Raw genomic sequence first — 15,948 nt, forward strand, 5'->3', positions numbered from 1 at the left:
AAAAAAAAACTTTCATATACATTTTCTCATCATATTATAATATAAACATGAATATGCTCTGAAATTAAAAGACATTTTTTTGTTCATTCTCTTCTTCAAGAAGTACTCTGCAGAATGGAGCAGGACCAGCTGTATAAATTTGTGGGGCCCATCGCAAAATGAAAATGCGGAATTCTTTCTTTTAAAAGTATTAAGCATTTTTTTTTTGGTCTTTTTAGGGCCATAGCTGCAGCATATGGAAGTTCCCAGACTAGAAGGAGGATCAGAGCTGCAGCTGCCAGCCTGTACCATAGCCACAGCAATGCAGTATCTGAGCTGCATCTGTGACCTACACCACAGCTTGCTGCAATCCTGGATCCTTAACCCACTGAGTGAGGACAGGGATGGAATCTGCATCCTCAAGGATGCTACATCAGGTCCTTGACCCAATGAGTCACAATGGGAACTCCCCAAAAGTACCAAGCACTTTAAGAGGGCAACAGCAGAGCCGCTGAACAAAGCCTGGGTCCTTCGACACTCAGGGCCCCATGTAGCTCTATGTGACTGCCCAAATCACAGACCCAAGCGACAGCCCTAAGCCCTAAGCCGCACTAACTGAAATCGCAGAGTAGCTTCAATTTTAATTCAAGCAGAACTCAGTGGTTCTTAGTGGCCAGTAGTATATCCGCTATACTGGTGTAGGTTGCCTCCCAAAGCTGCCCCATCAGTGCAAAACAAACTTTCACATTTTAAAAGAACCCAAACAAAAAAGTAGGTCCTTCAGCATATGAGTAGACTTATGCCAGTAGCATCTGGGAAGATTTTGGCATCATTATGTGAGTTCCTTAAAGAGGTAATAATTATGCTCCATTCCTCCAGCTCTAAGAAGGTTGATGAGATGCGCTCTTTTAGTCACATTTAAATAAAGGCAAAACCAAAAAATGACAGGTGATAAGGCCTCTTCTCAGTGACTGGTGTGGGAGGTGATGTATGGACTGTGACAGTCAGATTTTCCAGGAGATAGGGACACACGCCCATTCTTCTACTTGAACTGCTGGCCTCACCCATTGTAACTGGATCAGATTCCTTAGGGTCACCTGTAACTCAACAGTTTAGATTTGCCTTTACAGTCATTACATAATTGTGGACTTAGAGCTTTTAGTGCTGTAGGTGATGAAAACAGGCAAGCAGAGATGCCTGAAAGGATGGAGGGGTAGTTTAGGCTTATTTAGCTCTTAACTTTAGAAAGGCAAGGTTTTGTTTTCTCTTAAAAAAAATTTTTTTTTCAGACCCAATTCCCCTGAGACTAATTGTTAGGTTACAGAATAGCACAAGGCATGTAGTTCAGGTCTTCTAGGTCCATAAAAGCATTCACACTAGTTAGAAAAGAAACAGAAATTTCCATCGGCAAGGAGTTTAATTAACAATGCCATCTTCTAGTGTGCAACAGGTATGTAGAGGGGAGGTTAAGGACAGCTCTGGGCTTTCTCTTCCTTAAGCTTTTCTTAAGAAACAAATTGTGACCTGAATTATGCAGTAGCATTGCTGGTGGATTGATTGTTTTTCTTGCATGTCAGTCATGTACAAAGAGTCGTGTAGGAAGGCAGAAGAGTGCAGGTGCAGGACTTATGAATTTGTGACAAAAGGCACTTAACAAAATTCTACTGGAATCATCATTATTTTTTTTAATGATTTTTACTGTTTCCATTATAGTTGGTTTACAGTGTTCTATCAATTTCTACTGTACAGCAAAGTGGCCCAGTCACACACACACACACACACACACACACACACACACACACACACACATTCTTTTTCTTACATTATCCTCCATAATGTTCCATCATAAGTGACTAGATATAGTTCTCTTTGCTATATAACAGGAAAAAGGCACATTTGTGATAAAGTATGTGAACAGATAACGTGCGGCCTTTTGACATGCAGCGTATCTCTTGGGAAGAAGATTTAGAATCGTGGAAAGTGTTATTTCTTCATAAGCATCTGAGTAAATTATTTAACACAAGTGTTCACCTATGTGAAGCAAAGGGTTAAGGCAGTTACCTGGGTTTTTACAAACAATCCCATTCCTTGACTTTCTTAGGGGGAATGCTTTCTGGTCAAACACATTCTTGAATGTTCAATATGATACTCATTCCAACCAGGAAGGAAGGAAGAAAGGAAGGAAGGGAGGGAGGAAGGGCAGATTGACAAGAGGAAAATCACCTTTGATAGTGATCTTTATACATCAGGCATGTGCTATGGCTGTTTACATGTATTATTTAATATGTTAAGATTCATTAATGTTGAATTTTTGGTAAAAGTTGAACTGAAAGAAGTCAGTTACTTGGGCAAGGGCAAAATAATTCAATGGGAAAAAAAAGAATGATTATCAGGAAGAAGCCTTAAAAATGAATGCTAAAAGTGGAATATTTAATATGGAACCCCTAAATAAATTTGACAGAGTAAAAATAAATGAAATCATATTAGAAAATCAGAAAATTCTTTATTATTATGGTTTGCTCCTACAGTTTAATCACTTTCTTGGAGAAAGTATAAATCAATTTTATTTAACAGTTTGGTAAAAGACAGTTCAGACATGAGCTAACTGGGCAAGAAAATCTCTGAGTTTTGTGCCTGAGGAACAAGCATGGGGAAACATAACAGTCATGGAGACAGAGCTAGGCTTCCTCTTTAATTCGGTTGCAGTCTTTATATCTATCTGTGCTTACATTGATAGGTTTAAAACAATAGGAAAAATGACACTTGAAGACTATAACCTTGAAAATATCAGTTTTTGCACCTAGCTTTCCACAGATAGTTGATCAGAAAATACGGCTATTGAAAGTTTTCAACTGATGATGGGTGTTCCATGCAAGAAACATGCCAATACACTATGGGGAACAATGATGCTTAAGTGTATTTAAAAGGGCTATTTGATAAGCTCACCAAATGCCATCTAATGCTCTGTGGCAGGTGTACCAGAAACACAAAATCAAACTCAGGCATCCTAGTCTGTGTTTCAAAGAACTTTATTACAGTTCTTAGAGTTGATTAGTAGATGAAAGTTCCTGAATACTAAAAGGGAAGTGAGTCAGACTCCACACCCTATGACTTGAAGCTTAGAAGGAGTGGAGCATGGCTTTTCCAAAAGTGGGACAGTAGGATGGTTAATAATATCAAAATCACCTAAACCCCAAACACCAAGAATTTTGCAATTCAATCTTAAAATGTGTTGTCACGGAGTTGTCTTTAGCACAAGAATTGTGTGCGTGTGTCCATGTGTGCGTGCGTGCACCCATGTGCACATAATTTTCATTACAATGAAATTATTTCTCTTAGCTTTCCTTTTTAAGAAGAAGTGTAATACTGGAGTTCCGGTCGTGGCTCAGTGGTTAATGAATCCAACTAGGAGCCATGAGGTTGTGGGTTCAATCCCTGGCCTTGCTCAGTGGGTTATGGATCTGGCGTTGCCGTGAGCTGTGGTGTAGGTCGAAGAAGTGGCTCGGATCCGGTGTTGCTGTGGCTCTGGTATAGGCTGGCGGCTCCAGCTCCAATTAGACCCCTAGCTTGGGAGCGGCCCTAGAAATGGCAAAAAGACAACAACAAAAAAAAAAAAAAAAAAAAAAGAAAAAAGAAGAAAGTGACTAAAGATAAACCAAGAGGTGGTGCAACCAGTTAAGGATCCAGATTGTCACTGCAGCTGCTTGGCTTGCTGCTCTATCGAGGATTTGATCCCTTGCCTGGGAACTTCTACATGTCTCAGGTGTGGCCAAAGAAACAAACAGACAAAAAAACCCAAAAAATTTTATTTGACTCTCCTAGGCTTTTTCATGTTCATGCTGAAAGTGATTAACCTTCCTTTCCATTTCCTACTATTGCATTTTTTTTCCAGTACTTTTTTTTTTTTTTTTTTTTTTTTGCTTTTTAGGGCCATAGCTGAGGCATATGGAGGTTCCTGCCATAGCAATGCCAGATCTTAGCTGCGTCTGTGACCTACACGACAGCTCATGGCAACATCGGATCCTTAACCCACTGAGCAAGGCCAGGGATCGAACCCTAAATTTCATGGTTCCTAGTCAGATTTGTTTCCACTGCACCACGACGGGAACTCCCTCCAGTACTTTCTTAACTGTGCAGATGTGCTTAACTGGCCAGCAGGAGGCTAATGAGGAATGGTAATTAGTTGAAAAACTTGGTACCGACAGGGAGAAAAATTCCTTGCCTCTCGTTTTTTTCTCCTACCTTTTTCCTGTGAGGAAGTTAGGAGGAATAGAAGGTGAATGCATTATATATATATATATAGACCCTAAGGTAGCTGCTGAAAACAAATAAATGTAGTTTGGGAATCAGTTGTACATATCTTAGAAATTTTTGTATAAAAATATTTTGGCAGAACTACCTTTCAGGAATATGTCTGTCATTTCTGTAAATAGCCCCTCAATTCACTTTCCTGGTTTTCCTATTGTGTGGCTATGATCAGCCACATCCCCCCACCCCCATCCTCCAGTCCATTGTTACAATGTGACTCATGATTGACTCTCCTAGGCTTTACTTCTTCACACATGGGATGGGGGCCCCAGAGCAGAATGTGTAAGGAGCATAAAATTGGCCTGGCCTCAATACTTAGAATCTGTTGGAGAAAGCTGCTAATTTAAAATCTGCACTCATTTTCCTATAGCTTATTTATTACTTTAATTTTTTTCTTTTTTCTTTTTTTGTCTTTTTAGGGCCGAATCCTCGACATATGGAGGTTCCCAGGCTAGGGGTCCAATCGGAGCTGTTGCTGCCGGCCTATACCACAGCCACAGCAACATGGGATCTGAGCCACATCTGTGACCTACACCACAGCTCACAGTAATGCTGGATCCCTCACCCACTGAGTGAGGCCAGAGATTGAACCTGTAACCTGATGGTTACTAGTCGGGTTCGTTAACCACTGAGCCACTACAGGAACTCCTAATTTTTTTCTTTTAAAAATGTCACTGCTTAAATTTGAGAAAAAAAAGTGGGAAAGCTCCTTTGACTATATACTGGCTAAGGACACTGGCTGGGGGGATGGGGCGGGGGCGCGGATTATGGAAATAGAAACCCTCCCTTTTCCCACTCCGTCTTCTCCTCAACCCTCCATGTTTTCTGCTGTGTTTCAGAGGCCTTGAAAATGACTTTCAAAGGTCTCCAGACATCCTCCTGTCTTTTCTTCACCCTCCCTTCTTGGAGTAGGTTTTTTTCTTTTCTGTTCACATCTTACCCACTGAGAGCCGGGTCAAAAGGCACATCCTCACTGGGGCTTCTGGTCGACCCCAGCCTGCCTTCTCTAGTCCATTTTTGAGCTTTGAATGTGCATTTTGCCTAGACCTTGCTTTGGTCAATTCATTGCCACAGTTGCTTTCATTCTGTGGGGCAGAATCATTCGGGTTTCAAGTGTTGATATGTTTTGTCTCCTCCAGTGTTTTGTAGACTCTTGGCAGCCAGGGACCAATTTGTGCTTTCTTGTCCCTTTCCCTGTGTCTCCTGTATCGTAGGCATTCAATAAACAGTTGTAGCTCAGAGTGTGACAGGGTTCCCAGAGGCTAAGGATTATTGGTTTATCTATTAGTAACTGGTCAGGTCAGGTCTGGTATGTATGAAGTCATTGATGGCCAACACTTTCTGCAATATTAATGGCTCTGCTTGGTATTTAGATGGTGCCTTTTCCCTGGCCCAACACAAGGAAGGCTTCGTGGAGGTGACTTGGTTGTCTAAAGCTCACTAACCCCCTGCTCCTAGCTCTCTATGGGATCCACACTCTGAAACCTGCCACGATGTCATTATTGTCTGTCATGGGGCTTGAGGAGAGTCCCTGGAGAAGTGCCTTGCTCTTCACAAAGAAGTGAGGGTGGTCCAGTGTTGGCCGCTGGCCACTTCTGATTTAGCTGTTCTGGCTGGTAAGATGCTGATCGAACTTCCATGACTGGCTGAAGAGGATGATTCTCTCAGATAATTAGACATCCTGAAATGATGCTTCTTCTTTCCAACAACCTTATCATGAAAAAAATAGAAGTACAGTAAAAAAATAATAGAATTCATGAATGAAACTATTTTCAGATAATAACCTCCAGATCCCAAATGCAATAGACCCCAATCAAACAAAATCTGATTATATGTTACCAGCTTATTTGAGGAAGAAATGAATGTATTGTCTAATACAGATCCATTCTTCCTCTGTACATGGGGAGGATCCATTATATTCGGTTCAATGATTAACATGCCTCTTCTTTTCCTTCATCCCCTTCCTCTTTCCTTCCTCTCCCCTTGCTTCTCCCCACCCCACCTCCTTCTAATTTTAGGCTCTGGCATAAGATAAATTAAGTGCTTATGAAGTATTGGTGGTGTCATTTGAATGAAGGCAAGAATAAAGTAAATAATGATCACTGAAACTTATTAGGTTAGAAGTCTATGAAATTGCAAATACCGGTTAAAATAAATAAATCAGAAAGACCATGAGTAATATTTTAGAGCAAATTATTTTCAAGTCTTCTGTGACTTTCTTGAATTTTCTGCGAAAGTATATATGAAACACAGAATATTTTATCTGTTAACTGACAAAATTCCATGTGTTCTTGCTTTTCTAAAGAAAATACTGAATTGCTCTGAACATGGAAGTGAATCTTGCCCAGACAGTGAAAGGCCACTGAGTGTCCGAGCTGCCATGTATTCACTGATGGCTGGAGCCATCTTCATCACGGTCTTTGGCAATCTTGCCATGATAATTTCCATTTCCTACTTCCAGCAGCTTCACACACCAACCAACTTCCTCATCCTCTCCATGGCGGTCACTGATTTCCTCTTGGGATTCACCATCATGCCATATAGTATGATCAGATCGGTAGAGAACTGCTGGTATTTTGGGCTTACATTTTGCAAGATTCATTACAGTTTTGACCTGATGCTTAGCATAACGTCCATTTTCCATCTCTGTTCGGTGGCCATTGACAGATTTTATGCTATCTGTTACCCCTTACAGTATGCCACCAAGATGACAATTCCAGTCATTAGACAGTTGCTAGTTCTCTGCTGGTCGGTCCCTGGAGCATTTGCATTTGGAGTGGTCTTCTCGGAGGCCTATGCTGATGGAATAGAAGGCTATGATATCTTGGTGGCCTGCTCCAGTTCTTGCCCAGTGATGTTCAACAAGCTATGGGGCACCACCTTGTTCATGGCAGGTTTCTTCACTCCTGGGGCTGTGATGGTTGGGATTTATGGCAAAATTTTTGCAGTATCCAGAAAACATGCTCGTGCAATCAATAACTTGCCAGAAAGTCAAAATAATCAGATAAGGAAAGACAAGAAAGCAGCCAAAACATTAGGAATCGTGATGGGTGTTTTTTTAGTATGTTGGTTTCCCTGTTTTGTCACAATTTTATTGGATCCCTTTTTGAATTTCTCTACTCCCGTAGTTTTGTTTGATGCTTTGACATGGTTTGGCTATTTTAACTCCACATGCAATCCCTTAATATACGGTTTCTTCTATCCCTGGTTTCGCAGAGCGCTGAAGTACATTTTGCTCGGTAAAGTTTTCAGCTCACATTTCCATACTACTAATTTGTTTATTGACAAAGAAACTGAATAGACTTATTCTGTGTGAGTGGATGGAAGCAAAAGCCTGGAACTTAGAGGAATGAAGTTGCTTAAAGTTTGCGAGTGTGTGTGTGTGTGTGTGTGTACGTACGATCAAGCACACACTCACATGTGGGATTTTGTCTACCATGGAAAGCTTTTAAATTTCTAAGGCTTAAGGGAAAAAAGGAACCTTTTCTTTGAATCAGAATCTCCTCCTTTTCAGAATACTTCCTCCCCGCTTCTTCTAACCTCTACTTCTAGGTAGAAAAGAAAGAGGGAAATGAGAAGGGCACAGGAAGGTAAGAACAGCCAGGAATGGGATGAAGACACACAAAAACCTCTATGCTCTTTGGAAGGGATCAAAACAGAAGCTGAGTTTGAGGCTTGGTCCCCACCCCCCTTCACTGCCACACACACACTTTGTGTGGTATTTCCATTTACTTTTCTTCCTCAGCGTCTGACCAGATGTCTTTTGAAACATCAATCGCTAAAAATTAGAGGCAAGTAAATATTAAAAAACAATTTCAAAAAGGCATATTCTCTCAGGAGTCAGTCATTTGTGAGCTGAAAGTTAAGCCTTTGCTAGATTTTATTGGTGTGAGATGAAATATTTTTCAGATTAAAGAAGCAATGGAAACTGTGTAACTGAGTTTGCAGATAGATTCCACTCATGTTTTCATCCTTGTATCATCTTAAATACCACAGTTGACAATTTTCTATTTTACTAGCAGGAGAATTCTTTTCACACTTTAATTTGCTCATTGGTGTTCTGATTTTTAATAAATGTGAAGTATATACCAAAAATGTTGTATTTTGAATCAATCTCTCCTTTTAATTTAATGTCTCCATATACTTTTAAAAATATACATACACTTTAAAATAATGGGGTACTGGCAACAAGAAGCAAAGAAGAAAAGTGATATTTATAGGGATGCCTCTGTTTACAAGAAACTTTTTTTTTTTGGCTTTTTAGGGCCACACCCACAGCATATGGAGGTTCCCAGGCTAGGGGTCAAATCGGCCTACGCCACCGCCACAGCAACGTCAGATCCAAGCTGCGTCTGTGACTACACCACAGCTCACAGCAACACTGCTGGATCCTTAGCCCACTGAGTGAGGCCAGGGATCAAACCCGCAACCTCATGGTTACTAGTCAGATTTGTTTCCACTGCACCAAGACAGAAACTCCAAAAGGAAGCTTTTAAAATGAGTAGATGGGAGTTCCTGTCCTGGCTCAGTGGTTAACGAATCCAGGAAAGACTGTAGTTTTGATGTGCATGTCTCTAATAGTTGTACTTTTCATGGCACTCTTTAGTTTCGGAATGTGGTCATTCTGGCTTGTGTGCTAGAGAAAGAGAGAGACGGACCAAGTCTCCTGTACTTTCTGCCTTCCACCACTCACTCTATGTTCATTCCACAGTTAGTAACATCTCCCCTCACACACAGTTTTATTTTTATTTATTTTTTATTTTATGGCACCCTCACAGCATATGGACGTTCCCAGGCCAAGGACTGAAACCAAGCTGTAGCTATGACCTACATCCCAGCTTTGACAACTCTGGAGCCTTTTAACCCACTTTGCTGGGCCAGGGATTGAACCCAAGCCTCCACAGTGACCCAAGATGCTGCAGTTCAATTCTTAACTCCCTGTGCCATAGCAGGAACCACCACTCCACATTTTATAGACAGTAACCAATGAGAAAACTGAACCCAGAGCAATTGAATGATTTGGCCTGGATTATGCCATTTACTGTAGGAGCATCGTTAGAATCCAGCTTTCTGGACTTCTTATTCAGTGTTTTGTTTACGGCACTAGTTCTTAATCAAGATTTGTGACACTTTAATGGGAATTTCTTCTTTTTTAACCAAGGCTTTTAGTCAAACTGGCATAAATCACTGAAATAAAAGTAAATACTTTTCTCCCACCCCAATTTCTTCTCATTACATCTGAGAATCACAGAGCAAACCAAAACATTTTATGATTCAGACACTTGTTCTTCCTTTAGACATCAGCCAACATTTAATATAGCCTATACATGTCTCTCTATATTTTAATATACAGAAGTTTCACCACCTTATCTTACCAGAATGAAGACCAAATGACCATGAAATTGATAAGGAATTGTCATCCTTCATTAGGGGGAAAAAAAGAACTGAAGTCTCACCAGGACATCAAAAATAGACAGAATAGTTCAATATCCCCCAGGAAAGAGAGTTAAGAGAGCAATTCCTCTGGGGTTGGGCAGGCAGTTTCTCTCTTAGTGTTCCTGGATCCGAGTTCTTTGCTCCGTTCTCTTGAGAGCCAGAGGCAAACTTATATGAGTCAGATATCTCCATCCTTAACTCTCCACTTTCTATAATCCTGCCTTCATGCCTGCAGAGCCACCGGGAAAGACTGAACGATTCCCAATTAACTTTTCAGGAGAGGGAAGGTACCGAGTCAATAAAAAGAATCAGGAATATATTATCTTCTCTTTTTTTAAAATTCTGATTGAGTCTCTTCTCCAAAATAACTCAATGGCGTAATGAAACTGTTTAAAGAACCAGAAATTGTTACAAATAGGATGCAAAAGAGAAGGTAGGATCCTTTTCTAACTGGAAAATAATTACTGTGGGAAAAGTGTCTTAGGTTTTCCATCAAAAGTTCTTTGTAAATCCTTATGCAGTGGCATTTTTAAAATGTTTTTGCAAAGTACAAGGACCATGTAAGACATGACTTAATAAATGTACTTATGTATTTTAATAATGCTAAAATGCACTGTCTTTTTGATAGTATATCCAAATACAAATTTTGTTACATACTGCTTAATTCACTGCCAGAGCCTACATATTTCATTTTTGATATTTACTGAAGATATTCTGTTGCTCTTTGTTTCTCAAAATTATTCACTCATCTCAGATGCAAAGAATATCCAAACTAAAAATGCATTTTCTCTGTTGTCTAGAACTGTTCTCCTGGAATTCAATGATCATGCAAATAACACAGATATCTTGCTAAGATGTGCATTTGGGGATGGCTCTGACATTTTTCGGATCTGAAAAAGTTCTCAGGAGTTGATGATATGGCTGGTCTATGGATCCTGTTTTAATTAGCAAGGATTTTGTGAGAGAAACTGTGAACAAGTGAAGCCATAGATTTTCATGTGCCTAAATAGATTACAAATAAATTGTTGCCATTATTATTATTATCATTATCATTATTGCCAGTTATTAGATGCTAAGAGATGACAGGACGTTTATTATAACAGGAACTAAAAGATCTATGTCGTAATGTCAGTGAGAGCATTTAGAGCAGTCTCTCTCAAGACTAGTTATTTTATACACATGGAGGAATTGGGAAGATGCAATGGAAAGGTGCCTTTCAAGTGATTTAGAAACTTGAAAACACCCAGAATTTTTGTTGACTGCGTTTCTTTCGGAATATTGTATGTTTTGGGAGAGAGTTTATTGGCTACCTTCTAAACAGGATTTACTGTTTCTCTAATATTTTCATCTTTTCCAAACCAAATGTCTTTACTACCATAAGGCAAGATGCCTATTAAATATATTTCATGATGTAGTGGAATTAATTTCTTTCCATTTAATTCAATAAGTCATTACTGCTTACCTGCCAAGTACACAGATCTGTATTAAGTGTTGCAAAGATTAGATGGCTAATGACATTTTATCTCATTAACTGTAAATTTCTCAAGAAATAGAACTGTAAAAGAAGATAAGTTATTTTTAAAAAGAATCAAAAGCATTTGAAATCGAAGTCAGCTATAAAGTGAGGAAGTGAAACAACCTATCTCTAAGGTCTCCGGCCACCCCAAGAGTCTATAATTTTATGAGATTAATTCCAACTGGGAGAAACAAAAAAAAGGTTTCTGAAGGGAAACACTATTTGAGCTGAGCCTTCAAGTTGTCAGAGATGAAGGGACTGGCAGTCAGGTGGAGGAAAGGGAGTTGGCCACACCACAGAGTGGCATTTGAAGGCTAACATAGGAAGTGTCCTGGCCAAAGGTGGCTGGAGTATTATAGACTGAAGGGAAGAAAGATTGCAACCAGGGTTTCCATGACAACAGATGCTGAAAAGACACATTTATCAGAGGCCAGCCGGACTCTCATGTTCTAGCCAAGACATGTTTTTCTAAACCCTCTCCCTTGTATACACACACACACACACACACACACACACACAAAGTCTATGCAGTCTTTTTTTTTTTTTTTGTCTTTTTGCCTTTTCTAGGGCCGCTCCTGAGGGATATGGAGGTTCCCAGGCTAGGGGTCTAATTGGAGCTATAGCTATCGGCATACACCAGAACCACTGCAATGCCAGATCTGAGCCGCATCTGTGACCTACACCACAGCTCACAGCAATGCCGGATCCTTAACCCACTGAGCAAGGCCAGGGATCAAACCCGAAACCTCATGATTTGTTAACCACTGAGCCACCACAGGGAACTGCCAAAAGTCTATGTAGTCTTGATACAAGATTTCTTTAGATCAATTCCTTTAGGGCCTTCTATTTCTCTGATAGTTTTAATAAAGATTTTTCTCTTCCATTTGTTTTCAAAGAAAGCTATAGTTTATAGCTAATTATAACACAGGTACTTTGGTATGGTTTTTTTCGCTCTCCTTTCTGCTCTTGCTCTCTGAAATGGAAGTTTCTCGGCCTGTTCTGGGTGTGTATTGACTGTCACTTAAAGTGTTTTTCCTACTCCCAGCTGTTTTTAAGAAGACAGTGTTTTCAAGATGCTGTCTCTGCCCATTGTCAGCTGCCATGTGATTTTATGAAGTTTACTTGTGAACCGTGATTCCATTTATTTGTAATAAATTAGTCATTTACATGCCAGATACTATTTTCACTTTTAGATGTCATAATAAGTAAACTACTGTAGATAATTGTAGATTCATAGAATAGTTCCCATCGTGGCTCAGCAGAAACAAATCTGACTTGTATCCGTGAGAACACAGGTTTGGTACCTGGCCTCACTCAGTGGGTCAAGGATCCAGCTGGGCAGTGAGCTGTGGCATAGGTCACAGATGAGGCTCAATCTGGCATTGCTGTGGCTGTGGCTTAGGCCAGCAGGTGCAGTACCAATTTGACCCCTAGCCTGGGAACATCCATATACTATGGATATGGCCCTAAATTAAAAAGAAACAAAACAAACAGGCAAACAAAAAAGGAAAGTAGATTCATAGAAAAAAAAAAATTTTTTTTTTTTTTCTTTTTAGGATGGCACCTATGGCATATGGAAGTTCCCAGGCTAATGGGAGCTGTGGTTGCCAGTCTATGCCACAGCCACAGCCATGCCAGATCCAAGCCCAGTCTGTGACCTACACCACAGCTCATGGCAATGCTGGATCCTTAACCCACTGAGCAAGTCCACGGATCAAACCCACATCCTCATGGATACTAGTCAGGTTCTTTAAATATGGAGCCGCAATGGGAACTCCTCAAATAGAAAAAATCTTTTTCTTCTGTTTTTCTTAGTTTTCAGTGCCACATTTGAATACTGTCTCTTTATTGTCCTTTGTGGAATGGTTTCCAAGTATGCTTTGCATTGTAGTCTTTAAATATTCACTGTGGCCTACATTAAACATCAGACAATCAACCAGAGATCTAACATCAAGAATTTTTATAAATTTCATACATTTCCTTGTCTTTCTTATTATACTACGTACACCATTTATACTCTAGTAATATGATACTAGATCAAATTTTGAAACTACTCATGAAATTGTTCTGTTATCATTAACAAGCTAAATTGAAAATTTAGGGAGTTCCCATTATGGCCTAGTGGGTTACGAACCCAACTAGTATCCATGAGGATGTGGGTTTGATCCCTGGCCTCGCTCATTGGGTTAAGGATCTAGTATTGCTGTGGCTGTGGTGTAGGCTGGCAGCCACAGCTTCAATTAGACTCCTAGTCTGGGAACTTCCATATGCTGCAGTTGAGGCCCTAAAAGGATTTTTAAAAAATAAAGGAAAGAAAATATCACACAAATATCTTTGGATGGTATTTGCTTTTAGGTTAAGAATAATTTTGGAGAAATATAAAATAGAATTTATATTTGAGACCTCGAAGTTTAAGATCAATTTTTTAATAGATTATGTAAAAACTGACATTATTTTCTGACCTGTGGCAAAAGAAATGATGAAACACGTCATTGTTGGTGTTAGTTCCAGGTCTTTAAATTTGTGCTGGTTTTGATGAGAGTCTTTTCATCCTAACTGGCACACCCACCATGAGCACATGTTCAGAAGAGCCTGGGATATGAGATGTAGTTTGAAATTTTATGTGGCTCTCTTAGTATTATCGAATAGCCGAAATACTTTAGACTTCAGCCTTAAGTTCCAGGAATCATGGGGCAATCAAAATTTATAGGAGAAAAAGAAAGTACATTATTTCTCACTATTATCTAAATTTAGTTCAAATAAAAAAATGTAAAATTTTTTCTTATTACCTTTAATTTGAGTCAGTGTATTCAAGAATAGCAACACTAATTCGTATTTTCCTTTACTAATCCTTCTGGTATTTTTTTTTCAACAAAGAAGAATGCGAAAAATCACTGTTCGGGTAAGTTCATATGTCTGTATATATGTACATGTATACACACATGCATACATGGTAACGGCAATTTTAAATTACTTACCTGAAAAGTTAGCTTCTAAAAGAGGGGAACGTTTCACAGCAAGGGTGACACTTGTGTTACCTGGTACCTTGTAGACAGCACGTGCAAATACTTTCCTCTTTCTGTTGGAACCACGCATTAGAGGCTTCCTTTTTCTACTCTGTCTTCTACAACATTCATACTTTAAGGCTATGAAAATTATGAACTTAACTTTTAGTCCAACCGAAATGGCTGTGTCTAGACCACTGAAGATTCTCTTCCATAAGCTTCAGATCCATGGCATGATCTAGATTGAAAATCTGATTCCTTGTAAATTTACATGACTGGAAATATGCCAGCCCCATTATCTATCAGTGCTTGAACCTTAAGTGTGTCTGGGGCAGGGGGAAGGCAAAGGTCCCTACGGGAAATTATTCATATTTGAACATTTTTAACATATAAAAGTGGTAATTTCATAGAGGTTGTGCGGCTCCCTGGAAGACTTAAAAAAAGTATAAAATTGGGAGTTCCCATTGTGGCTTATGGTAACAAACCTGACTAGTGTCCATGAGGATGCAGGTTCAATTCCTGGCCCCATTTAATGGGTTAAGGATCCCACATTGCCATGAGCTGTGGTGTAGGTCATAGACAAGGCTTGGATCCTGCGTTTTTGTGGCTCTAGTGTAGGCCAGCAGCTGCAGTTCCAATTCAACCCCTAGCCTGGGAACTTCCATATGTTGTGGGCGTGGCCCTAAAAAGTAAAAAAAAAAAAAAAAAAAAAAGTACAAAATTGAAGGAAATGCCATAATTCTTATGAGGAAAAGCAGGGAGGATGGTAGGAATAATGTTAATGACCTTAAATATCTTCATAGACAACTTTTAAACATATAAGCAAGTTCTGAAACAAAAGTTGACTTGAAAATCACTCATTAGGAAGTCAGAATATGGTTTTCCAAAGGATTATTGTTGAAGCTGGTTAACAAGGACTTCGCTGAGTGCTTCCCAGATAGATGCTGCCTTTCCATGATGTTTCAGTCAAAAGGGTAAAGCCGGGCGCCGTATCCTTGTTCTCGAAAGGAGGAAACTGAGGTTCAGGACACTGAGAAACTTGTCCAAAATAACATGGTAATAAGTGGTGCAACCAATAATCGGATACAGGTCTGGCTGATTTCACACTCACATTGCAGCACGTTAAGGGAGCAAGAGGGCTGGAAACTGCGTCACATAATTCATCTTTGTAAACTTTTTATTGGAGGACTTCTCCAGTTCTTCATCTTCTTCTTTTTTTTTTTTTTTTTTTTGTCTTTTTAGGGCCATACCCACAGCATATGGAAGTTCCTAGGCTAGGGGTCAAATTGGAGCTGCAGCTGCCTGCCTATACCACAGCCACAGCAATGCCAGATCCCAGCCACGTCTGCGACACACCACAGTTCACGGCAACACCAAATCCTTAACACACTGAGCGAGGTCAGGGATGGAACCCATGTCCTCATGGGTACTAGTCGGTGGGTTAACTGCTGAGCCAAGATGGAACTCTCAGTTCTCAAAGTATAGGAATTTCCCTTTTTACAAACAGTAAGTGTGCATAATGGAAGAATCAGTGACCTGTCGATCCACCACATTAACACAATTTGAAGTGCACAATACCACATTATCAATTATAAGTATTATGCTGCACAGCAGATTTCTAGAATTTATTCATCTAGCATAACGGAAACAAAACTCATTGAACAGAAACTCCCCAAATCTCCCACCCCCAGCCCATAGTAATCA

At 39.8% G+C, this 15,948-nt stretch overlaps 1 protein-coding gene across 1 annotated transcript; it reads left to right on the forward strand.

Annotated features, from left to right (window-relative positions):
* Positions 1-715: 715 nt before the first annotated feature.
* On the forward strand, positions 716-7,588 carry TAAR2 (trace amine associated receptor 2). Its single transcript, XM_005652676.3, has 2 exons — positions 716-754; positions 6,593-7,588. The coding sequence occupies exon 2, from the start codon at positions 6,668-6,670 to the stop codon at positions 7,586-7,588; it is 921 nt and encodes a 306-aa protein (XP_005652733.3). The 5' UTR covers positions 716-754; positions 6,593-6,667.
* Positions 7,589-15,948: the final 8,360 nt, after the last annotated feature.

Source organism: Sus scrofa, chromosome 1 (assembly GCF_054392235.1).
Source record: "Sus scrofa isolate SSC_HxYL_T2T_F1_AM1 chromosome 1, Sscrofa_HxYL_maternal_Yorkshire_Landrace_v2.0, whole genome shotgun sequence".
Lineage (NCBI taxonomy): Eukaryota > Metazoa > Chordata > Mammalia > Artiodactyla > Suidae > Sus > Sus scrofa.